This window comes from Pleuronectes platessa, chromosome 6 (genome assembly GCF_947347685.1).
Source record: "Pleuronectes platessa chromosome 6, fPlePla1.1, whole genome shotgun sequence".
Classification (NCBI taxonomy): domain Eukaryota; kingdom Metazoa; phylum Chordata; class Actinopteri; order Pleuronectiformes; family Pleuronectidae; genus Pleuronectes; species Pleuronectes platessa.
In genome coordinates this window covers 24,235,903-24,261,147 of record NC_070631.1, presented here as the reverse complement: position 1 = coordinate 24,261,147, position 25,245 = coordinate 24,235,903, and the positions used below count along the sequence as shown (strand labels likewise).

At 41.4% G+C, this 25,245-nt stretch overlaps 1 protein-coding gene across 4 annotated transcripts; it reads left to right on the top strand.

Annotated features, from left to right (window-relative positions):
- Nucleotides 1-724: 724 nt before the first annotated feature.
- usp19 (ubiquitin specific peptidase 19) lies at nucleotides 725-25,047 on the top strand. Of its 4 annotated transcripts, none has more exons than XM_053424293.1 (25): nucleotides 725-1,092; nucleotides 8,908-9,036; nucleotides 9,446-9,582; nucleotides 9,824-10,399; nucleotides 10,939-11,293; nucleotides 11,533-11,689; nucleotides 11,802-11,873; nucleotides 12,956-13,071; nucleotides 14,354-14,577; nucleotides 14,701-14,893; nucleotides 15,301-15,434; nucleotides 15,671-15,829; nucleotides 16,045-16,155; nucleotides 16,264-16,374; nucleotides 16,484-16,585; nucleotides 16,678-16,818; nucleotides 16,924-17,042; nucleotides 17,136-17,279; nucleotides 17,788-18,176; nucleotides 18,258-18,368; nucleotides 18,602-18,818; nucleotides 18,962-19,114; nucleotides 19,267-19,433; nucleotides 19,542-19,717; nucleotides 23,856-25,047. In XM_053424293.1, exons 1-25 carry the CDS (start codon nucleotides 867-869, stop codon nucleotides 23,994-23,996), a joined length of 4,560 nt encoding a protein of 1,519 aa, XP_053280268.1. In that variant the 5' UTR covers nucleotides 725-866; the 3' UTR covers nucleotides 23,997-25,047. The 4 variants fall into 4 exon arrangements, with proteins under 4 accessions (XP_053280268.1, XP_053280267.1, XP_053280266.1 ...); XM_053424292.1 differs by having other exon boundaries at nucleotides 14,348-14,577; XM_053424291.1 differs by lacking the exon at nucleotides 23,856-25,047 and adding an exon at nucleotides 21,126-23,735.
- Nucleotides 25,048-25,245: the final 198 nt, after the last annotated feature.

Genomic DNA, 25,245 nt, shown 5'->3' with positions numbered 1-25,245 from the left:
AACACAGCGTTTGGTGATTTAAACTCTAATGTATCTCCCACCCACCGTATTGTCCCACACTTCCCCATTGTAGAACAGGCATATTAAATGAGTATTTTCTGATTCCAGTAAATGGGGTGAAAACGTCATCATCGGCCATTAACCAAATCTTTATATGCTCTATATACCAGCAACTATATGGTTCATATTGACAGATGCATGACAGCCGCCGACACGTGTGTCCTAAAATGAACGAACCTCTGCAGTCGGCTGGCTAACATGCCGCTACCATGCTAACAGCTCCGGGGATGGGAAACGACCCTGTTAAGCGTGTTATAGCTACTTAAATAAACACTGTCCGTGGTTAAGTCACTCTCATGCGCTGAATGCCAAATAAAATGGCTGATTTAGCTGTTGTCCTTTGTTTGTCATTTGGCAAGCTAGCGACTCGTAGCTGCTATGCTAAGGAAACGAGGCAAGACTTAGCCTCGGTCTAGTTCGGCTAACATTATGTGCAACTTTAAGCGTCTAGTGTCGTTTACTGTTACGATTTTGACTGTGGTTAGTGTGAGCAGTGAGTCGCCCTACTTTGATCCATGGACATGCTTGCGTACCGTGTTTACATGCACCAAACCCTGCCAGAGGCAAAGTGCAACGATCACCTGGGTTGTTTCACATTACAAACAAGGATATAGATCACCCGCAGTTTGTCCTCATGATTGTCTCTCTGTCTAAACTGGCCGTCCTGATTCTGTTCTGGGAGAGTTCCGACCAGTATCATCGCCAAGATAGCCGGGCCAGGCAGGAAGAGGCACACCTCAGATCCAGACCCCAGCAGCGATAGTGATTCCGGCGACGGACGGCCTGCTAGTGCCAAGTGCCTGAAGATGGCCAGCAGCGGTGGGACCGGCATGGCTGGAGCCGAGACAGCGGGCCGTCGCGGTGGGGCTCAGCAGAGAGGAGGCAGCGGCAGGGACGGCTGCTCGGACCTGTCCTCTAGTACCAGTAAGAAAAAGCAGAAGGACCGAGCCAACCAGGAGAGCAGAGAGGCCAAGAGGGCAGCTGCAGCCGCTGCAGCAGTAGTAGATGGGGTCATCGCAGAAGTCAAGAAAGGTAGGTAGACTTGAACATATCGTGCAGTGAATGAAATGTGTTAATGTTTGCAGATTATTTGTCAGGCTAACATTCTCTTTTTTTTTTACACTGAAGTTGAGCAGTGTTTCCCATTAATGATCAAGACTGTGATGGTCTGCCATATTCTTATTTGTCACACCACAGTTTTGTAATGAGCTAAAAATGTATTTAACACTTCTCATAACATGCCAGATCTCTATTAGGGGTGCACGATATATGGAAAACCGATCGGCATTGTGTATCAATCTGCGCGATATACATATTGCAAAACACATGGTTGATAAATAGAAGGCATTCAGACCATATACAGGTTTTGCCGTCAATGAATTATTGTTGTAACAAAAGTATAAGAAAAGAGCAGGGAAAGAACAGAGAATTACGTGGCAGCTCATTCGAAACTCGTGCCGCCTCAGACTGTGTCGACTTCTAGTGATCACATTTGTCCTTGATAAGATTCATCACTATGAGCGGTTGATTATATAAAAGCAATGTGTAGCTTATTTCAGATCATAGAACCCTCTGGGAAAAGTAACAGAGCGTGCGTGCGCGTGCACACACAGACTCCACTGCTCTCTCCGTGTTTGTATCTTTCTCTCTCTCAGCTGACATCTCTGACTTGTTACAGTTTAAATGTTGATTTGTTTGAATTGGTGCCACAAAAGTGTGAAAAAAATAAGCTGTCATGGTCCAAACATTTATGAAAGACATGTGGAGCTGTGCATGGCTCCCTGGTGTCTGCCCAGGACTTGGTGGCGCTGCTGACGGGCTGTGTGCCTCTTTCCGGCTTTGGAGCTGTCCGGGGTCTCTGCGTCCGTAGCCAGGGCCTGTTATATTCATGAAAAGTTATATCACCATTGCTCAATCAACATTATCGGATATCGGATGTTTTCCTAATATCGCTCTATCTCTCTAATTGTTTTGCTTCGTTGCTGCATTTAATAGCTGTCTGCAGTATGTTACAGTCCATGCAGACAGTCAGACCTCATAGTTTCCACTGCAGTTGTATGCATGCACACAAGTGGCATGCAATACATCTCTTTCTCTCATGTGAGAACTTGTTTTTCAGTCTTTAGTCCTTGTACTTTTCACTCAGAAGCTGTTGCGCATGTGGGCTATGCTCTTGTTCATGCACTTACCCCCTTTTTCACTGGAAATCTAAGGGGTGTGCAAAGAATGACAAATACATAATGGATTATATCACAGGTGTCCTGTGAACAAAATTATGCTTACATTCACTGTTTCTCACTAAAACGTATTGTGCACGTCATTGAGGTTTCACAAATTTATTGAAAGAGTTACCTTCTGCATGATAAGTCGATTTTTTTTAAATATTTTAAATCGTGCATTGTATACATCCATACAGACTAGTTGGAAGGCCAGCTCATCTTCCTGGCCCCTGTTGGTGCATTATTCTGCATCTTTGTATGGTCATACTAAGAATGAGCAGATAGTGTGAAAGTCACAGCAGGAAAGTGTGTGTGTTTTTGTAAGCATGCATGATACAAAATGAAGAAAATCTCCACATTATGTTTTTATAAGTGCTTCCCTCTTTTGCTGGTAACACACAAATCTGCAGGTTAGGCGATTCACATCCAGTTGCTAGTGTAGTGTTGACATCAGAACAGAGATGCTGATTGACAAAGAAAACATGGATGTAAACAAAGCAGGGTTAAAAAAACATTAGACACAAAAAATACATTCATTTTGTAAAGTTTACAAAAAGGTTTACGAGGAAAATAAATGTTAACAATTTGTTTATTTGGGGAATATAAATGGAACTTTTGTTTGTTTATTGAAAACTCCATTGGTCACCTTTTAAACAACAGCAACATTTGGTTTTGATCAGCAGCTGCTATTACTAGTGAGCTGCTTGTAGAATAAGTAGACGTACTGCTCTAATTTTCCAAGCCCTGTCTGCCTAATTATAGGTTGGTGTGGGTAGATTTGTCATAAACTATTCCACTAATTACACATCTAATTGCCGTTTGAGATGTCGAGTCTGACAGATGTCAAATGTTGTCTACGCAACAGAAAACCATGGGCAACTACTCTGGTAATTGCATTGTTTAGATGATGCATGTCAAATGTTACCTTCCTCCTGCTTCTGTTTGTTCAAATTTTTTGCTTTGATGAAACAATTTTAGATAACATAACAAAAGAGCCCATAAACTAACCATCATTATCAAAAAATCCAAACAAGAAAAGCTGGATAGAGAAAGCTGTTATGGGTGTGTTCGAGTTACAAAGGGCAAACCCAAAATTCTGTTGTCATTCTGAGGACCCATATTTATAATATGAATTATACATGCTGATCTGTAAATGTTTTACATAATGCCTAAAACACTTAATACAACGCTGGAAGAATCTAAAGACCACTGCAAGATTATCAGTTACTCTGTGTTTAATATTTATAGGTATCCAGTGTTTCCCCCAGTAAATGTCTCAGTCAAGGTGGTAAGCAGGTGGCGGTGCTGTTGGCACGGTGCGTAGCGGCGCAGCGAAAATTTTTGGGGGTATTTTGCTCAAAGATGCCAGTACGCATGAATGAAATAAACAACTGTTTATTTCAATATAAATAAACAACAGTAGGTACAAATGTTGTGGAAAACATGCAGACACTACAAAATAAAATTAAAGAACAGTGCAAATTAAATACAAATAATGGACAATACACTTAACTTTTGTATGCACATAAAAGGGCAAATTCAACTATTTACAGTTCCTTTCTGGATCTTCTTATTTGCGGCACAGCTGACAAGAGGCATCAGTGCATGCTATTCTGCGTGGCTGTGCAAAGAACAGTTCCAGCGCCCTGCTGAAATTAAACTTAGACACTGGTGGGCCATTGATGCTGATCTTCATGCAGGCTGTAAGACTCTTGCCCTGCAGCCTGTTTCGCAGGTCTGTCTTTATCTACACATAGAGTGAATGAAGTCAATGTTGTATTTAATATTTTAAATACAACATTTTAAAGGATGCTAGCTAGCTGTGCTGTCAGTCAGACTGTCACTGGATTACTATCGTATTGCTTATTTCTACAGCCAGGGAGTCAGATTGGTGAGTCAGAAACTTTTTGGGGGTTTATTTAATAATAAAGTTGGATGAATTGATACCGAGTGCAATCCATTCTGCATTTTATATTCAATTGAGCAGTTGTGTTTTCATTGTTACTGACGGACAAACCTAAGCTCTGCAATGTGGATAAATGGTTACATTCTGATGCTGGACAGGTCCATGGGGCATATGCTACTGGTACTATATCTATTAAGATAAAGTTTATGGAGTGGAGTTGCCATCAGTTATGCTGTAGTCCTACATAATGATGAATGCTGTCTTTTATTTTTAAGTTGAATAGAAGTAGTACCGGTAGTTTGAATCGGCGAAGGTTTGACTTGTTGCCTTACGTTTATTCTGCCCTCGGTGTGAGGGACGGGTCCGTTAAGTCGATGGATGCGATGTTTAATCATTTAGACCAAACTACAGTAGGCTACGGGCAAACCTGAAGTCACCGTCGTGACATTTCATATACGTCCCGTCTGTGTGTGTGAGTGAGTGAGTGAGTGAGTGAGAGAGAAAGAAAGAAAGGGAGGAACTTATTTGAAATCGGCCGTGCGTGCCTGTTTGTTGTTTATTGTTTTTGATTTAACAATATATAGGTTTAGAGAAATCTGGCTTTCAGAACTCAGTGCCTACCCACTCACTGACCTCAGCGCACGTCACTGGCGGTAGATTGACAGGTGACTATGATAGACTATGCAACAATATATTCAACCACCAGATGTCGCCGTCTCAATTACACTCAAAAAACTTTATTGGCACGACTAATGTTGTAAACAGTATTACCTGAGTATTATCAATGCCATTTTTTTTTTTTTTTTTTTCAACTTTTTTTTTTCAACTTTTTTTTTTTTCAATACATTGGTAGTCAAGGCGGGGCCCTAGTCTTGTTAAGGCGGCCGCCTTAACAAGATAGTGCTGGGGGAAACCCTGGGTATCTGTTAAAATAATGACATTTTGTTCTATTTACTCAACGACTGACAACATTTCCCCCAAATTCCAATTTCAGCAGACACTTTAATGAAATGGCTGCCACAGATAGAAATGCAGATCAAAGACAAATATGGCGTGGTTTCAATTATTTTAGGAGCTGTATCTCTCACTTTTCTATTTTGTATGAAGCATTGCCAGTCACACTGCTCCCTGTAAGCTTTTTCATATGAGCTGGCCACTCTGTACATACTGTACTACTCGGTCATTGCGGGATGTATTTGTATGATACATTTTTTGTTCTTCTCTTGGGACTTAATTCTTTTCTCACTGTTATCTGCTATTAAATTGCTCATGGCTGAATATACATGTTATCGTAGGAGGAGAAGCGTGGTCATTCATTGATGGACATTTTTTTTTCTTGTTTGAAAGCACCTCCACGCTGGCAAAAGCATGGACAGATCAGTGTCTCTTGGCTCTAACATCAACCACTAGTGGTAGAACTCAGTAAAACCTGCTCTCTGTGTTTAAAGATGAATGTATTTATTATGGGTTTTAAAGGGTTGTGCATTATCCTTACAGTGTCCTTCTGTATCGCAAAATCTGCTGACGCTGTAGGTTTTCAAATGAACAACAGGGAGAGCGTGGCCTAGGGTATAGAGCGGGTGCTCTGCAACAAGAGCGGGTGCTCTGCAACAATAACGTTGCCGGTTCGAATCCCACTCTATCCCATCTGCATGCCTAACATACTGAACCCCTAAATGGCCCCTCATAAATGTTGAGTGTTCTAAAAATGTAAGTCGCTTTGGATAAAAAGCGTCAGCTAAATGACATGTAATGTAACAACAACCTTACTAGCTCACCTTAATTTGTCTTGCTCAAACATCATTACAGTAATTAGATAGAATATAAATAGCGAAATGATCCAAACTTATAACTGAGACTCTTCATGCGATTGATATTCCTGACACTGGTGCTGATGCATGACATATCACATTTCCCATAAGTACTTGACCAAAGAGGTTGGTAACAACACCACCGTCTAATTTGAGTGCCTGCTAATACAGTGCACCTGTAAGGTGTGTTAAAAACAGACTTAAATTGGAGCCCTCTGTGGAATAAAGTGAATAAGTTGCCACTTGTGTGTTGTTCAACATCCATGTAGTGTGACTACATGGAAGCGAAAATGTTTCTTTTACTGGCATATTTAGATTAGGGTTGAAATTGAGCTTTAATAATATATTTTAATGTTGATGACATAATATAATGCTGACACAGCACTTGATAATTAGCCAGGAGCAGCTCCAGTGTGGATACTTGACACCTGATTATCTGGCAGATCCTTCATCCTGCTGGATTTTGTGTTTTTTTAAACAGCGTCATAGACTTCATTTGCAGTGATCACGATTACATGAGAAGACTGGGCTTTGTTTTGATTATTCTGTAATATGTGTCGCTATGCGCCTTGCTATATTGTCACTTACCTGTGTTGTGTGCTATCTCTTATGAATTCAATTCTGTTTTGATGCTGACATGGTTCCCAATGAGGTAGCTGCCTTTGTGTTGCAGGTTGTCTGCTCTGTGCTGTTTTGCTATAAATCTAGTGTCAGCCCCTGATCTGGAAACGGGTGTTTGTCATGGTCATGAGAACATCCCGTTTAAACCAATACACACATGTTATTACTTTACTATCAGAACGGCTGTTGCCTTGATTCTGAAGGGGTTGTATATTCATTTAGCGGATTACCACACATTTGAGAAAACGCATGCCCCTGCCACATCAGTTCAAGATTGACATTTCTCCTCCCAGATATCTATTTAAAACGGTATGAAACAGCACATGAAACTTTGAATTAAAGTAAATCAATGGGTAACTTCTGCAAGATTACACCATTAAAACATGGTGGAAGGATGCATAATGGGTTAGGACACAACCCCTGACATTCTGCTGTGGATCTAGATCAGGGGCTGGATTCAGGTTCATGAACATTGTGAGATGGACCATTACTCAACATTTTTCTTGATTTCTCAGAATAATTTAAAGACCTTGATGGGGAAAAAATGTTGGTAGAGATCCCCAAAAAATTATATTACTATTACTACTATATTGAATCTAAATGAGGTTTCATCAGGAGTATGTTCGGCTTTGGCAGAAATATCAATTCTACGGAGTCCTATTCTGGTTATGTTAATAAATGTTTAACATTTATTTTTTCTTTAAGCAATATACTGTAATTTATTTTTATAAATTTCTAGTGATTATGATTGTTTTGTTACTTCAGTTGCAGATAGAACTGGTAAATTTGTTAATTTATCTTCTGTAATGTGAACCTGCGCCAGTTGCTCAAAGTATATTATTGTGTTAATAATGTTCACATCATGAATGTTTGTCATACTGAGTTGTAGTAAGTTATGAGAGCACACTGTGGTGTGGCTCCCCTGGGAATACAACAGTTACCATCTGGAAGGGATTGGGTGTTGCTTGACCTTTCTGGAGTTATTAAGTCAGAGAGAGAGAAGGGTGAGAGAGTGAGGGTGGGAAAGTTGAGGCTCTTCTAGTTGTTGTTCATGAAGACCAAATCGAGTGTGTGCCGGCTTCATACGTGCCGACTTTTTTCAAACAGGCCACCTATTGCTGTCACTCTGTATTTTTTATTTTTGTCGGGTGGATATTTTATTTTTTAAGTTGTTGCCGCTACTTTTGAGATCACTATGAAAAATGGTACGTTTGTATGTTTCTCTTCTCAGTTGCTGCCTTTGTTTGCACCTTCAACTGTTTGTGTGTCTTGGTGGCATGTTTTCTGAAATAAGCCAAACATTTGCCTCCACGCCAAAGTTTGAGAGGCACAGATCATTTAGTCCAGTCAGGGATTGCTGAGATCTGTCTACTTCAGTCTGTCCCTTAGTGCTCCGGGTTGACCCACTTGAGCATATGAGTGTGCAGTGGTATGGCCTGAATGTGTGTGCATTGTAAATTCTAAGGGTAGAAGGGATATGCTCACCATTGGCCTTACTCGAAAGCATTTTTTTGTCACTATTTTCTTATTCTCATTTCATAGACTCCATGTGCTTCTGGCATTACAATGATTTTACATCCAGATTGTATCTAGATATCAGTTTAAACTGATCACCTTTACACCAGATGATAATTTGTTTTTCCAGTGTCCTCATTGTGACTTGAGACTGGGGCGGAGGTTCATCTTCCAGCAGGACAATGACCCTAAACATACAGCCAGAACTACAAAGGAATGGTTTGGATTAAAGAATGTTAATGTCTTAAAATGGCCCAGTCAAAGCCCAGACCTCAATCCAATAGAGAATCTATGGCAAGACTTGAAGATTGCGGTTCACAGACGGTCTCCATCCAATCTGACTGAGCTTCATCTTTTTTGCCAAGAAGAATGGACAAACCTTTCCATCTCTAGATGTGCAAAGCTGGTAGAGACATACCCCAAAAGACTTGCAGCTGTAATTGCAGCGAAAGGGGGTTCTACCAAGTATTGACACAGGGGGGTGAATACTTATGCACCCAACAGATGTCAACTTTTTTGTTCTCATTATTGTTTGTGTCACAATAAAATTTATTTTGCACCTCCAAAGTACTATGCATGTTTTATTGATCAAACGGGAAAAAGTTTATTTAAGTCTATTTGAATTCCAGTTAGTAACAGTACATAATGGGAAAAAGTCCAAGGGGGGTGAATACTTATGCAAGGCACTGTATAATGAACATGGTACATTTCATTCTCTCAGATTCGTTCTCTGCTTTCACATGAGTGTGATTGTGTCCTCCTTTGTGTTTTTCAGATGTGTTTGTGGACTGGAAGCAGAATGTTAATGAAGTTACTGTCAGGCTGCGCTGTGGGGAGGGGGTGCAGAGGATAGAGGACATCAACACCACTTTCACCGATACACACTGCCACGTGTGCTTCCCTGGTAAGTCATAGTAAAGCATTTAACTAAAACAGCAATTGGAGCACAAAGTCGATCAATATTATTAAGATGAAATCACGAAAGATGAATGGACAGTTGATGTTAAGACATTATTGAACTTTTAATCTGTATTGAGAGATCAGATCCTCAGCTATTTTCCTTAATACATTGAGCCTTTTCTCATGAGTATTTCAGCAAATCACAATATATGTCATCAGTCATGAATACGATGACATTGAGGATGAGACTCTGTCTTAAAGTATATATACATGTGTTGCATCGGTTCTAAATGGGTTAACTCCATATGCTTTACCTTAAACAAGTGTGTTGAAATCTGTCTGGCATGAATAAGTTGTCTTTTTTATCATTTAGGTTGAGTAATAACATCTGAATTCATGATTTTGTCATAAAGATGGACGACAGTGGAGCTGCCAGTTGCAGGAGGAAATTGAGGCCTCGTGTAGCAGAGTCCAGTACAAGGAGAAGGGAGGTTTCCTGCATGTCATCATGCACAAGAAGATTCCCTTTCATATCTGGCCATCGCTTAAGGTGATTCCCATAAGATTTAATAATTTTTTGTTGTTGCTGTTTCTCCTGACATGAGATAATTTGTGTCCTGTATTTTATAACTACATGTTAATGTGTCATTTAAGTAATGACATTTGAGTTATGACACATTTTAGTAATGACACATTAATATTCACAACTAAAGGTGGCATTCACACTGTAAACAGAATCTTCAGCTCAATGTGCCTTTGGTGAAATGAGGTTTTGTTTTTTTCTGCCTTAGTCAAACAAGAAGGATAAGGAGGCAGCACCTACCGAGACCAAAAATGACAAGGAGCTGAAGATGATGCCTGTCGCCCTGGAGTCATCAGAGACACACAAACTGTCCTCCCCGCAGCCACAAGTTCATCCCTTACCTCCCTCCTTGCCTGCTCACAGCGAATCAAGACTTGGCGGGGGAAAAACTGAGCGGGGTGTCAAGCGCTGCATGAAAAACAAACCAGCTTGTGACAAGGCCACTGTGGACACTGTAGGGGTGAATGGTGAAGCGGGAGATGGCTCAGCCACCACCAACAAGCCTGTGACCATCAAGAGAGGCGAGCAGCAGCCTCAGGAACCCAGTGCCAAGCGCACCATCGTACACCAACCCAAGACCACTAACGAGGCCACAGCATCTGCTGACAATGGCGCACAATCCGTCAAGTCTGATGGTAAAGCTCCACACACACACCTGTCCGCTGGTCGGAGCCCACAGACACAACGCAGGGATGTAGATAACAGAGCAGAGAGACTCGGGGATGGTCAGGAGCAGAAAGCTGGAGCTGCTGTCGCGGCTGCCAGCCATACCAACAACACTCAGGTGAGAAACCTCCAACTATATTGCATATGTGTAAGTTGTTAAAATGTATTATAATTATTATGCCTGCCTGAATGAGTGCGTGTGTGTGTGGATCATTATGTGACGATCACTGTTACTATTGTGGCGTCATTTCAAACTAATCAACTTTTAAACTGTGGCAAACACCCTACCTGATGTCGGCCTCTGTAGATCAGTGATAGTATTTGCTCTGAATCTGTTTCACTTTGTTGACACAGCCTGTGTTAACAACTGTTTGTTTGTAGTGCAGTGAAACATCTTCACAGCAACTAGTGTCAAAAAATGTGCCCTTTTTAAGATATGTCAGGTCTCATGGAAGATTTATCTGGTACACTCTACATAACCGTGGTCTGAGCTAGAATCATGTCATCTACTTACTTAGTTTTTTGAAACCCTGCCAGAGTTCACATTGAATCAACTGCTCTCAGATAACCAACTAATCTCCAGTACCTCTAAGGCCCGAGGGAGGGAAAATTCCTCTCTGGACGATTCAAATTTCTTTCCTTGTTTTGTTTTTTCAGGTGGAGGAGGAACGAAACCAGTCGTCAGACAGGTCTGGAGCAACAGCACATGGCCATGAAAACCAACCAGCAGCTCCTGTCAGCAACAGTGACTGTGTAAAGCCTGTCTGCTTCAACAATGAAGTGGAACCTGAGCAAAAGCCAGAGAAAAGTCCTGTTGAGCAAGAATCAGAGCAGGGAACTCCGATCCGCCTGCAGCTCGGATCAAGAGAGACGGAACCCGTACCAACTGTTGGCATGGTTGCCAAACGAGACCAGTCCCCCGGTGGTGCCCGGAGTCAGGGCAGCGGTGAAGGAGAGGAGAAGAGGGATCAGTCGAAGGAGGAGCCCTCGCTGGAAATTAAGCAACAGGAAGGTGTGTTGAGAAGGTTTTGATATAGAAAGCCTTGGGGTAGGATTGTAAGTTTTTGTGTTGAAATTGTTGTGTGATCTTATAATGTGTTTGTGTGTGCGTCTGTAACTAACTTCAAACAGCTTTCAGTGGTTGGTAGAACAGCAAAAATGTTCCAAACATTTGACCCTGCTTTTGATCCAAGAAGGATCATCTTTACCAAAAATTATAATCCAGACACATTGTTTGTCTTTGTTTTCCAGCCCCAGAGCCAATGGTTAACCTCCAAATTGTGAAGAGTGATTCATATGAGAAGGGCACCGATCTGATGGTGGTTAATGTCTACATGAAGGGAATCTGCAGGGAAACAGCCAAGGTCATCTTCAGGGAACAGGACTTCACGCTCATCTTCCAGACATGGTAGTAAATGTGTTTACACGTCAAATAACAACTGGTTATTCATGTAACGTTTTCTTGTCATAAAACAACAACCAGTGACCAACAGATGTTCTTCTCTGTCGCCCCCTTTCAGTGATGCTAATTTTCTGCGGCTTAATTCCGATTGGGAAGCCAACACAGTTTTCAAGTGGCAAGTCAAACTCAGGTAAGAGTTGCAGTGACTGCAGCCGTCATCTTGTTGTTTTAAAAATGATTTTAGAACTTGGTATTTAATTGAGCAGAGAGGAGAGATGTTTTCTGTTTTGTATGGAAAACCAAATCTCTAACACATAAAATATATCATTGACTGACCGAGGATCACAGTTCACTATGTACCAATCTGTTCCTTTTGTTGCAAACTTGACTCGGATGTGAGTTGACTGAGACATTAATTGTGTTTCATGTGGAAACTTGTGAAAGTCATCAGGACCTTGATTTACGGTCCAGCATGTAATATTTGAGGGAATATATTGACAGCAATGGTAAATAACAATAATTATGCTTTGATTAGTGTACAATCACCTTAAACTAAGAATCAGTGTATGTTTTACCTTCGAATGTAGAGGTGTGAAAATTTATTGATTCTTAGATGCATCGTGATTTGGACATGGACCACCCGCATTGATTAATAACTAAATAAATGTGAGGGTCAGTTTTTGTGTGAAAAGGGACATTCATTATTTTAGCAGTATTCCACCACTGAATAATTATAACCACCACTGCTTCAGGATCAGGACAGACACACATGAAAGGTCAGGTCGCCCTGTACCGTGTTTCTGTCGGAGTCAGCTTGATACAGTAAAGGCTATAATCAGAGTTCGTCCTTTAACTCTTAGGTGCAGCACACGCGTCTGAACTGAATGAATGTCAAATCATTGTGAAAAGCACTGACCACTGTTGTAGTCTGATTTTTTTTTTTATGTATTTATTAAAAAACAAATTTAGTAAATAGCAGCACAATTGTAATAATGGTAACAGTATATAATAGCTTTTAAAGCACTTTCTAAATACAAACAGACTTCATATTTATCTGACTGATTTTATTAGCTGATGAAAAATCTGCCATGTGCAGTAATATAGAAAATTGTGGATGTGATACATTGAAATGCATCGAGATGCATTGTTGTGCATTCAAATCTTTGACTGCTGAATCGTGATCAAATCACACTGATCACCGAGCTAGTTTTACCTCACTGCCCTTTGTCTTTTTATCTGACCTATGTATTTTTCTCCATCCACATGCTTCAGGAACCTAATCCAGCCTGAGCTGTGCAGCTACTCGTTCACCCCGTCCCGGCTGGACATCACTCTGAAGAAGAGGCACAGCCAGCGCTGGGGGGGTTTGGAGGCCCCTGCACCACAAGGTCTGATGCCAGGCTTCTATTTGTCAACACTGTACAGTTTTTTATCTGTGGTGAAATAATACACTCTTGCAACCACATTCTTGAGCGGCGTTCAGACATGACCTGAACTCCTATTATCCTCAATATATTCTCTCTGCAGAGAATCTTCCTCTGCGATGTACATGTGTGAAAGGCAAATTCTGGGTGAACAAAATTCTCTGTACTTAACCCGCAGGTCATTTTCCTGAAAACGGCTTCGGTCAATCACAAACATAAAAATGAAAGCTGAAATATGAAAAACAAAATTCACTACCTACACAACTTTAAAATCATAATTTTAAAGCATTTGCTTCAGTCAGTATCTCAATCTCAAAGAGCCACTGGGGACTTGTTCTCCTCACACAGGCAGGTGACCTGTATGCCTGACTGTCTGAACCAGAGGTTTTTCGGATGTCATGGTTTATGTTCCCCTTGTGTGTATTTGTTTACTTTGTGTGTGTTTCAGTGACAGGAATTTGAACTCTGTAACTTAGCCAGTAAGTAGATATGGGTGCCAGTCTGTTCTGCTAAACTTAAGTTGGTTGCAGACGCAGACCCCAAGATTACTTGAGAGCTTAGATTGGGTTCTAAATGGGATTTGATGGAGATGCAACATTATTCCGAAAATTTTATATATTTATATATTTACTTGAACATTTAGTACCAAATGACATTTCTAATCGGGTAACCTTCAAGGTTATATTTGCAAGTAACTGATCTGCTAAGTGCCAGAAATGTCAATCGTTACACGTGTCTTTCAGAGAGATACAGTTTTCATTTTCCCCTCAAGCGTCCATTTACTTTTAATAGCAAATTAACCTTCTCACATTGTAGCACCCATGGGTGATTTTACCTTAAAATGAGGTGTGGTCAAGTACATTGTTGGTTCACTGTAATCTTGAGACAGATAAAAGGGATTGTGCTTCCCAGCAACACAAACCTGGTCTGAAGTCAGTGGCCTAGTATTTCACTCTTATTTAAAGGTACATTGTCAAGACACTGAAGAATTATTTTATTTCCTGTGAATTCAGCCTCTCTAATATCAATCTGCCAGGTTGCAGGTGAACCTGGCTGATAAAGGAAACGGGTGATGTTACAATGATCGGCTTATTGGTTAGCAAACATTTTGTCTGGTGCTAATCTAGCAAAGTGTATTATGGAAACGGCCTCAATGCATTTGCGCTATGAGCGTAGATTGTTAAAATTTCCCTGTTGGTATTCTTCTCCTAACTACAAGCCCCATTCTCCTTTGTTCAAGGTGCAGTGGGTGGCGCCAAAGTTGCTGTGCCATCCAGCCCGGCCTGCATGGAGAAAAGCCAGCCAGGCAGTAGCCAGCACAGCCTCCCAGCCAAGGAGGAGCCGCCGAGAGTCGGGGAGGAGAAACCCAAGGCCTCGTCCAGAGTGGATGATGGGGGTCTGGATAACGTGGCTCCTCGAACAGTCTCTGAGCATGTTGCTATTTCCAAGCCAGAGCCCACGGTTACTTCGGTGAGTCACAATATAAATAATCGCCCAAACCGGCAAAGGCAAATATTACGTTTTGTTAGTATCGTAACTTGTTATCATTATCTAATTGGAAGAATGGGTGTGTCTTTATATTTCCTGTCTCAGCCCAAGCCTACCTGCATGGTGCAGCCTATGACACATGCACCTCCTGCTAGCAATGAGCGGCATGAGGAAGAGGAGGAGAAGAAGGTGTGCCTTCCTGGTTTTACAGGACTGGTCAACCTTGGCAACACCTGCTTCATGAACAGTGTTATCCAATCCCTATCCAACACCAGAGAACTCAGGGATTACTTCCATGGTAACTGCTCTGTTTGAATATGACCCCCAAAAAGTTATTGTTGGTATTTTCTTTGCCATTCTGTAATAAGTCAAGCTTCTGTCAACCAAACTTGTATCTACCCAAACATTTTTTTTCTTAGAAAAAATTTAACCGGGTGTGTATTATTCATGCTTTGGTGGACAGGTAGATTAATATTGTTTTGCCAAATTGATTATGGTGTCAGTTACTTTTATTTACACATCGGCTACAGTTTCTGCAATCTAAGCATTTAAAACATTGAGATAAAAGCTTAAATATCGAAATATATTTCCAAATTAAGTTTTACGATGAGGATTTTTCATGCGTCACTGTCCATCAATGTCTTTGCCCCTTGGGTTGCTCACTGGTTCTGTTGTGTTATGCCTGTGTGTTCTGTGCCCCTGCAGATCGAGGATTTGAGGCTGAAATCAACTGCAGTAATCCGCTGGGAACAGGAGGCAGGCTAGCCATCGGCTTTGCAGTGCTGCTCAGGGCCCTTTGGAAAGGAACGCATCATGCCTTCCAACCCTCAAAGCTCAAGGTACACAAGGACCACCTTGAGATTTAGTATATATGAAATGCATTAAAAAATATATCTTCCTTTCTGACTAAGAACTGATTGATTTCAAAGAGTTACAACACATCTGATTTTGACTGCATGGATCACATTTTCAACATTTACCTCTTCCCTAACAGGAAACGTATTCATTCCAAACATAGCAAGCCAGTTTGATCAGTGTTTTCATTTCCCCTTTCATTTCTCGGTGGCGTATGCAGGCGATTGTGGCCAGCAAAGCCAGTCAGTTTACGGGTTACGCCCAGCACGACGCTCAGGAGTTCATGGCTTTCTTGCTGGATGGGCTCCACGAGGACTTGAACCGCATCCAGAATAAACCATATACAGAGACGGTCGACTCTGACGGACGTCTGGATGAAGTATGTGTAGCTTCTTACCTGACTTAGATGTCAGGGATGGCAACAAATACATTGTTGTTGTTGATAAGTGATGTGTTCATGTCAGTTATATTTTACACAATCATTTACTCAAGGTAACAAAGTGATAGTAACATGTTTTGGGGATATATTTATTGGAATAACAGCACCCTACGTTCTCGTTAATGCTTTGTCATGTGTTTTATGTATTGGTGCAGATGGTGGCAGAGGAGGCATGGCAGAGGCACAAGATGAGGAACGACTCCTTTATCGTTGATCTTTTCCAAGGCCAGTTCAAATCCAAGCTGGTTTGCCCCACATGCTCCAAGGTAAAAAATTTCCAAACAATGTTCTTAAGCTTAAATACTCCTGATTTTGTTTTTGCCTTGTTACAATGATGACTAACCTGACTGCCCATTTACATTTCTCTTGTTCAGGTGTCAATCACCTTTGACCCCTTCCTCTACCTCCCAGTCCCTTTGCCGCAGAAACAAAAGGTGCTGTCCGTTTTCTACTTTGCTAAGGAACCACATAAAAAACCTATCAAGGTAAGATCAAAATAACTTTGCTTAAGAATTACATTTAAAAACGAAAAAATCAACAAATCTTACGTTTGATGCAGGTTTTTAATTAACTTTTTTGTATATGTGTGTGTAGTTTTTGGTTAGTGTGAGCAAGGAGAACTCCAGCACTTTTGAAGTCCTGGAATCCATCTCCAGGAGCGTGAGGGTCAAACCAGAGAATCTGAGACTGGCAGAGGTGAGATATTTAACTATATTCATTTTAGTGGATTAACTTCGCCGACAGATATGTTCATGATTGGACTGAAAATTGGACCCCACTCTTCTCAGGTTGGGAAGAACCGCTTCCACCGCATGTTCCTGCCGTCCCATTCTCTGGACACGGTGTCCTCCTCTGACACGCTGTTCTGCTTTGAGGTGCTATCCAAAGACCTGGCCAAAGAGAGAGTGGTTTTGCTCAGAGTACAACAGGTAATGAGAAAAGACATTGTCACTGTACCTTCAAGAGCACATTAAAAATACATAAGAGCTTGCCGATATTGAAAGGGCTTTCATTTCCCTCTGTTTGCCCTGCAGAAACTCCAGGTCCCTAATATCCCCATCTCAAAGTGTGCTGCCTGCCTGAAGCCGTCAGTGTCTGAGGAGGACAAACTGAAGCGCTGCACTCGCTGCTATCGTGTGGGCTACTGCAATCAGTGAGTCCTCCCCGAAAATGTCACCTCTTCTTTGCTCAAGATATACAAGGAATGTATCACTTTGTTTTAAATTAAATCCATTCCTCCTCCCAGAGTATGTCAGAGGACCCACTGGCCCAATCATAAGGGTCTCTGTCGACCCAACACGGAATATGTGGGCCTGCCCTTCCTGGCCAGCGTGCCAGAGTCTCGACTCTCCTATGCCCGCCTCACTCAGCTTCTAGAGGGCTACTCCAGGTACGTGGTGTAAATTACGATGCGCTGTGCTTACCATCATATATAATGTAAATTGGCACATATGTAGTTGTTAGGAGGGCTTGGATAAGATATTTGCTATGACTTAACCTTAATACAGCCCATTTTAGTCATGAACTTCATTGCATAAATGTCATGGTAGTTTAAAACTACAAAATATTTCTCTAACATTTCTGTTAGACACAAGTCTGAGTAAGCTGTCAGCTCATGGTGTAATGCTGTTCTTGTTTGCCTTTTTAAAGCACCTTAACAACTAAACTGTCACAGTAATCATCTCTTAAGTACAGATTTTTTTTTTAAAATAAACACTTTAACTCCTGCCAGTTTTACTTTGTAACTATATTTTCTCATGTCAGATTAGTATGTAAAACAAATTTTCAAAAGATGTACATAAATAAACCTTGTAAGCAGACCTGCACACTACAAACCTGCAGACATACAGAATGCGCAAGTCCCAGCTCAGTTGGTGGATGTGTTTCTCTCTGGGCAGATTTTCCATCAACGTGTTTCAGCCTCCTTTCCAGTCAGGCAGGACATCCCCTGAGTCACCCCAGTGCCGAGCAGACCTCCCCCCAGTGCCAGCAGCCTCATCTGATGGTGTTGGACCAGGGGATGAAGCCATGGATGGGAGCAGTCCTGTAGGAGCAGGTGACATGGAGCTGGAGAGCCCCTCTCTGCTGCCTGAGCAGGCAGAGTGCGGTCTTGCCTCAGCCCCCCACTCTGTGGAGGCAGTGTCCGTCTCGTCCTCCCAGACCTCTCTCTCCACCATTCGAACCTCAGATTCAGGATTCTCTGAGCCAGTCACTACAAATTCCTGCTGCTCTCTGGACCCTCATGCTGAAAAAGAGACGTCGTGTGAGAAGGCCGTCCGGCCAGAAGGTGAGAAACATAAAGATCCTCAGGTGTTATTGTTATTTTGTATATTTTTCACCTTAAAGCCTTTCTTCTCACTTTTTAAAGCTGCAGTAACCGGGTACCAGCAACCAAGTGAGACAGCATCAGGTCATGCCAGTCAGTTCTACATCTCTCTGCTGGACTCAAACAACAAAGAACAGAGGCTGGATGAGAAAGGTACAAACACAATCCTCTTCAGTAATTTATTTACAAGTGAATTTTCCAAAATTGCATGTTGAGCTGTAATGCTCACGTGTCATGTTGAGACAGTCAGAGATGCAGGAGGGAGCTTTTCATATCCCCAGCTTTGCGTGGGATTTAAGCTGTTTTTGATGCCTCGACTCCTACTCCTAGAAATGAAATCCAATACGACAGCATTATTTTCTCCTCTTCCCCCCATCTCTCGGCAGAAGACTTGCTCGCTGACCTCCCTGAAGACGTGACCTTGGAGCTGGTATGGAAAAACAACGAACGCCTGAAGGAGTACGTGCTGGTGAGCTCTAAGGAGCTGGACTACGAGGAGGACCCTGGCTCTCTGAGTGAGACAGCCAGAGCTGGACACTTCACCCTGGAGCAGTGCCTTAACCTCTTTACCAAGCCTGAGGTGCTGGCACCAGAAGAGGCATGGTAGGGGTCTTTGTTTGTTTTAAAATAATTCAAAAATAAATATTCGGCTGTCTCTGTCATTCTGTTATCCGTCTGGTTTCTTACTGTCTAAGGTCACATTGTTGTAGTTGCATATTTAAACTATTAAAAATTGTGTTTTTAAGGTATTGTCCAAAATGCCAGCAGCACCGTGAGGCCTCCAAACAGCTGCTGCTGTGGCGTCTGCCCAACGTTCTGATCATCCAGCTCAAACGCTTCTCCTTCAGGAGCTTCATCTGGAGGGATAAGATCAATGACATGGTGGACTTCCCCGTCAGGTATACACCAGTAAAAAGTTAACTGGACACATCAACCACTTACTTAATTTTACTAAATCAAATCATCTCAATTTAGTTCATTTTAATCTAAAAACCTGTAAATACCTGCATTACTGTAATCATTGTGTTCACATGTTGTTCTTGTCCTGTAGGAATCTGGACCTGAGTAAGTTCTGTATAGGCCAGAAGGATGAGATGCAACAACCTCCTATCTATGACTTGTATGCAGTCATCAACCACTACGGTGGAATGATAGGTGGCCACTACACGGCCTACGCTCGCCTGCCAAGCGACAAGAACAGCCAGCGCAGTGATGTTGGTGAGTGGGCACTCAATTCATTTGAACCCCTTATTTATTCATTTGATGCAAGCGTTCCATTGTCCTTCCGCTTTCACTTATTCTTCTCTACCCATTCTTTTCCCAAAGGCTGGCGTCTGTTCGATGACAGCACTGTGACAATGGTGGAGGAGAGCCAGGTTGTAACACGCTACGCCTACGTCCTGTTCTACCGGCGACGCAACTCCCCTGTGGAGAGGCCGCCACGCTTCCACCGGCCTGTAGGAGCCGAGTCGCCCACCGCTGCAGGAGCTACTGCCAGCCAGGTGAGGGCGCCACATTGGCAAGAGACTGAGGGCCTGTGTCTGTCAGAGGGCTTTACAGATTAGTTGCTAAACCAAGATTTAGATTCTCTTCAGAGGTGTAATGTTCTTTATTAAACTTTAAGAAAGAAGTTGATTCTGGTAATTTTTTATGACAGCATCACACACACACACACATACACACACACAATGACGTTCAAAAGACTTAAACTATAATACATCTTGTATTTGACAAAACATTCCTGCTGATCAAATCACAATTTAACAGATTGATAAGAGCAACGCTATCTGTTGTATGATGTGGTGCAGTGTAGTCTAGGGTCGAATAAAAGGTGTAAAATGGGCTGAAGTGTTTCTGAAAATATCCTTACTGCAGCATCACGGTCAACGCAGTAAATACACCTAAGATAAGACAATGTTTTTGGTGACTCCTATAATATACATCCATAATAATTATTCTACATAAAGTGGAATTTAGATTGTTCCAAATGATTTAAGATACGTTTAACCAGGCTTTGAGATTTAGAACAAGATGAAGAATATATTTGAATACAACAGAAACTTGTTCAAATCCACGTTTAAGGGAATTAATTCAAATTGTCAAATTTGTCTCTTGCTGTTTAGGCATTAACAGTATTGGGCAGGTTCTAACAGAGAAGCCAGTGAGTTGTGAACCAATGCCTCTTTGTAATTGGTCTTGACAAGAGTCCCCACTCCATCCCAGTGGGTTCATAATGAAGAGAGCCATCACTCAGATTGTCTGTTAATCTCCGCTCAGTCGAGCTCAGTTGTCAGTCAGCATTAGCATCATGTGTCGTCTAGTTTTTCAGTGGTGTGTACTGATGAAACTGCTTTTACTGTTGATGTCCACACTTTCTTCTCTCTACCCCCTAACTGCTGCGTTAGTTTTTATTGCATAGGTTGTTTGGTTCCACCTTGTGATCCTTTGGGATGAAAGAGAAGAGTGGTTGTTGAAACACAGAGGTCTTCATACAGCTCAGCCAATAATAATTCAAACGTTTATTGTGTATATCCAGGTTGTAGTGATTGTGTCAACAGTCAACAATGAACCATACAACCCTTTTCTGACACACCATGTTGCTTTGTGTACTGGACTTTGAGAGCACAGTTGAGATTTTAGGGTACTTTGGATCGCTCAAATGTGTTTTTCTTGCAAATGATCTTTCTCTTAAAATCACGTGACTTTCCTCCACCTGATTTCTGGAAGAAGAGCCTTTCAGACAGCCTCATGTCCTTAATCTATCAACTCAGAAGCCATGTAAGATTCCTGTAATCGACACACTTGATTGGAGACTGTGATAGATCAGCTGATCGTTTATTATTATAATCATAGTATATGTTAGACCACAACTTATTCCCAGAAGCTGACACCGGTTTCCGCCAAACGCAGGCCTCTCTGATATGGCGGGAACTGGAGCAGGAAGAGGAGGGGCTTGACGAAGGCCCTCGCAGACTGTTCCGCTCTGCGCTGTGGAGGCCGCAAAGTCAGAGGAACAGGGAGGAGGAAGACAAGGATAGAACAGAGGAGCCGGTACGACGGCACCGGGGGCAGAGGATGTCGGAGTATCCCGACGATGACTGTGTGCGATATTTTGTTGTAGGCACGCTGACTGCAGTGCTGGCTCTGTTGGTCAATCTGCTCTACCCTCTTCTTTACAAAGGCAACTGAGCCTAAGCTGTGGCCACTGCAGTCCCAGATGTGAATGTAAGGTTAGGTGTAAACTGAAAGGGAGGAAGTTAAAGCCAACAGCAAGTAAAGTGGTTCTTCAATATATACAATACTGCAAGTCAACCCTTTAAAAAACAAATTGCCACTACTTCACACATTAAGAGACATTGAGGACCTGTGTAGAGTATTGTCTGAAGAAACTCCTGTAGTTACAGCTGCAGTAGTGTTATTCTGTCAGCGCATCTGGTACACTGATGGTAAACTACTGTGCCTCAATGCCCACATCACATTTTTAACAATATTTAATAGACAATCAGCTCTCTACCACCTTTTATTAAGGAACTTTATCGTGAATCTGTTGTTAATTAACTTGGAAAAAAGTAGAAAAACTGAATAAGATGTGGTTGAAAGCTCAGGAAAACATAAGTAAGTAGGTAATTTAAGTTTCGATTCTTATTATTTGTAGTAGCTGAGCTCTGTAGTTGTATAGTTAGGTAAAACACTTATTATCTGAGTGTAATCACACATACATTTCCTGTGCAATAGTAAAGATGCTCTTGATAGGGACACATGCAGCCACTATTAAAGGCATTTGGTTTTTGTTGCACAACACAGCAGAGGATGGTGGGTGATTGTGAGATGGAAAAATGGATTATGTCAGAACTTTTCTCTTTTTAAAGATGCTGTATCATAAAATAAAGTCTACCTTCTAATTTATTTGTGTGACGAATTGCTGTCACAATTTTTCTATGTCCCGACATATACAAGTTTATTTTTCAGCCCTAAATTTGTTGTTAATGTCCCGAAATCATGTTCTGAATTACCTGTTTCACCAATTTCTAACGTTTGATTTAGATGGCTCTGTGTTTTGTATTGAAAAAACTGTTACAATCTGTTCTTAGTGGCTTTTACTTAGCTCTTTCAGGCAATAGGTAGGTGAGGATTTTAAAGTTCTCATGATGAATGTGGTTTACATGACGATGCAGTTTGTTCACAGCCAAGAAACGAGGAGCTACCGTCCACTTCTGAATGTAACCTTTTACCATACATTGCTTTGCTTTGAGTGGGAAGCTTCATAGGTTTTGATTATAGACATGATTATACCTTCCACTTAAGCTGCTTTTCGACATGAACTGCACTGGATGATTTTGTGACGTTCTCCAGAGGGGCTGTGAGAATGCAAATTTCCGAGTGAGAGGCGCCAGACTTTCTCCAGAGTTTTTCCTGCCAGCTCCTAATAAAGACTCTGGATATTAAGCCGATTTGAGAACACAGCAGTAAAAACACCTCGGGATTCACCACCACCAGTGAGTGGGTGTGTTGATGTTTCCAACATGTGACAGACAGACCAATGAATAAAAACAAATATCTCAGGGTGAAAAATAGGTGACATACACGTAGAAGGGTTTTTGGTGATAAGAGCCGGAGCGCTCACCTAAATGCCCCGGAGACAACTGTGTTGTTTTTAAACGTGTCTTAGCAGAGATTCTCCTGCTGTATTGTTAATGTTTGAAATACAAACTGGAGAAAGTCCAAACCCAATTATAGGGAGTTCATGTCTGAAAACGGCTTTACAAACTGTCTTCTTGAAATACTCTACTGTGTGATTGTTAACGGCTTTTGTTTTCATTTGCAAAACCCAAAAGACCTTTCTTATTTACAACATACGCCAGCTTAAGAATGTACAGGGATTTTTTTCAGAATGTTACACTTGCTTAAACCTCAAACCGTCCATAATTGATGTCTTTTCTATGCAGTCATTGCGATTGAGTATTTAGGTCTCAGGGAAATCTCAGCTTACATCTGGTATCTACACCATGTAGAGCTACCTGTGTTTGCCTTAAATGCTCAGCATAGCACAGTCTGACTCTGTATACTTGACTTGGATATATGCAAGACTGAGGTCCATCCTCGGCATGTGCTTAATATACACTACTGTTCGGATAAACCTGAAAGTATGAGTCATCCCAGTGTAAAACAGAAGAACAGATCTACTAGTCATCCTAGATTTTAAGAGCTTTTAGAACATCTGTCTTTTTGTTTGTGATTTCAATGGACCTGTCTTAAGAATAAAACTACGTATTTATATGCATATAATCTGCTGTATGATGTTAATGCATCGAATAATGTATTTTATGAGGAAATAATCTAGATCTGTCTATAATATACTTTTAGAGTTGTTGATAAAGTCATTGCGAGTACTGTATTTAAAAGAAAATTGTAACCCATCTAATTTCACTGCAATAATGTATCTAGATACCTCTCATCTGAATGCTGCTTTCGAATACATAAAGCATTGTGCTCCTTTTGGAAATAAAATCTGCATCTATTTATAGTCTTCATGTACATTATTTCAGACCTGTAACGCCCTCAGTGTTTTCTCCTCACAGATAAAAGCTCTCAGAACACTAAACCAGCTTGATTTATTGTTAACACTGGTTTATTTTATAGGCTTCTGGTCAGTCACTGTTTGAGACTGACCTGGATCCCGAAGGGCTCCCCACGCTGACCACAGAGGTTCCCTCTGACCTCTTCGCCCACTCCGGAGAGTGTACGGCGCCATCCTACAGCAACATGGAGGAGGTGGACTAGGCGTGCTATGGACTGATGGAACGTGCAGATAAGGGCTGTTGATCCAGGGAGGTGGAAACTGCTCCTCAGCTGCAGACACATCAGTGCACCTTTCTTTACACAGGCGTCTGCAGTGGCCATAACGATGAAGGTCAAGATCTAGAGGTGACCTTCGAGGACTTGGCGGCTTGTTAAAAACCTTCAGATACACACACGGATGTGTACTTGGCACTAACTAGACACATCATTGATATAATCCCATTAATACAGTTGCAGATTGATAAAGACTTAACAAGCTGTGTATGTATTTCTATTAATTCAGTGCATATAGTGACTCACAGACGGAAGCTAACGTGTATAATCTCAGCTCCTGTAAGCTGCTGCTTCAGGAGCTGATCTTCAACCACCTAACAGAGTTGAGTGGAGCCTGCCAGACTTCCACGCATCAACGCACCTTGTGGTCTGGTTCCAAGCTGAAAACACTGCTAACTTCTACCAGACCATTTCATCCCTGACTACAGCTGTGGTTGATCTGTAGACTATATATGGGGAGTTTTGAGTGAAGATTGTTGTATTGTGTGTAAATCTTTATTTGTTTGTGGCAGATATTCATTAAGTTGGATTAGGGTTGTTTCAACTTATGTAAAGAAATGAATTGTGAGATAAGTGATGACCTGCTAAATTTTTCTTTTTCTTTTTTAAATCAAGAAGGCCCTCAAGGGTTGATTTGTAAACTTTATTTGGCTTCTGTTGCTTTGGCATGTTCTTATTTTCTTTTTTGGTACTTTTTTGGATATTCGAATCCTGTGAATGCAACTGTCAAAGGCTTCAGTGTAAACTGAAAAGTGCATGACTGCATGTTCATTCAGACTGTAACCCGAGTCCCTGTTAAGTATCCCCTCCGTCGGAAATGTTGCAAAATTTCATTATTTCTGTTTTGCGTGAGTCGTTGAGTCTCACCCCTCCCCTCCTTTCTAATGGTATAATATTAAGTGGGGATCATTAAGAATGCTGCTGTGGATACATATGAATGGTTAATATAAATAAAACAATTTTGATTATTGCTGACAAATGTGTATTTTTTGTATGTTTTGTTTTAGTATACACTGTCAAGTTCCCATTCAAACCCTGCTGAGTAAAGTTAGAAAATGTGTTCATTGTACATGTTTTATGAATGTGAATTTGCTTTACTGTTCATGTATGGCTTGTATATAAGTTTGAAACATTTTCTGAAGTGGTGTAATTTTTACCATACATTGCGTATTGGCAA

Excerpts from the sequence above, each read along its gene's own strand:
- usp19 (XM_053424290.1), top strand. The coding sequence starts at position 867 with ATGGCCAGCAGCGGTGGGACCGGCATGGCTGGAGCCGAGACAGCGGGC. Across the intron at positions 1,093-8,907 it reads CATCGCAGAAGTCAAGAAAG|ATGTGTTTGTGGACTGGAAG; the intron begins GTAGGTAGACTT and ends TGTGTTTTTCAG. Across the intron at positions 15,830-16,044 it reads CTGACGGACGTCTGGATGAA|ATGGTGGCAGAGGAGGCATG; the intron begins GTATGTGTAGCT and ends GTATTGGTGCAG.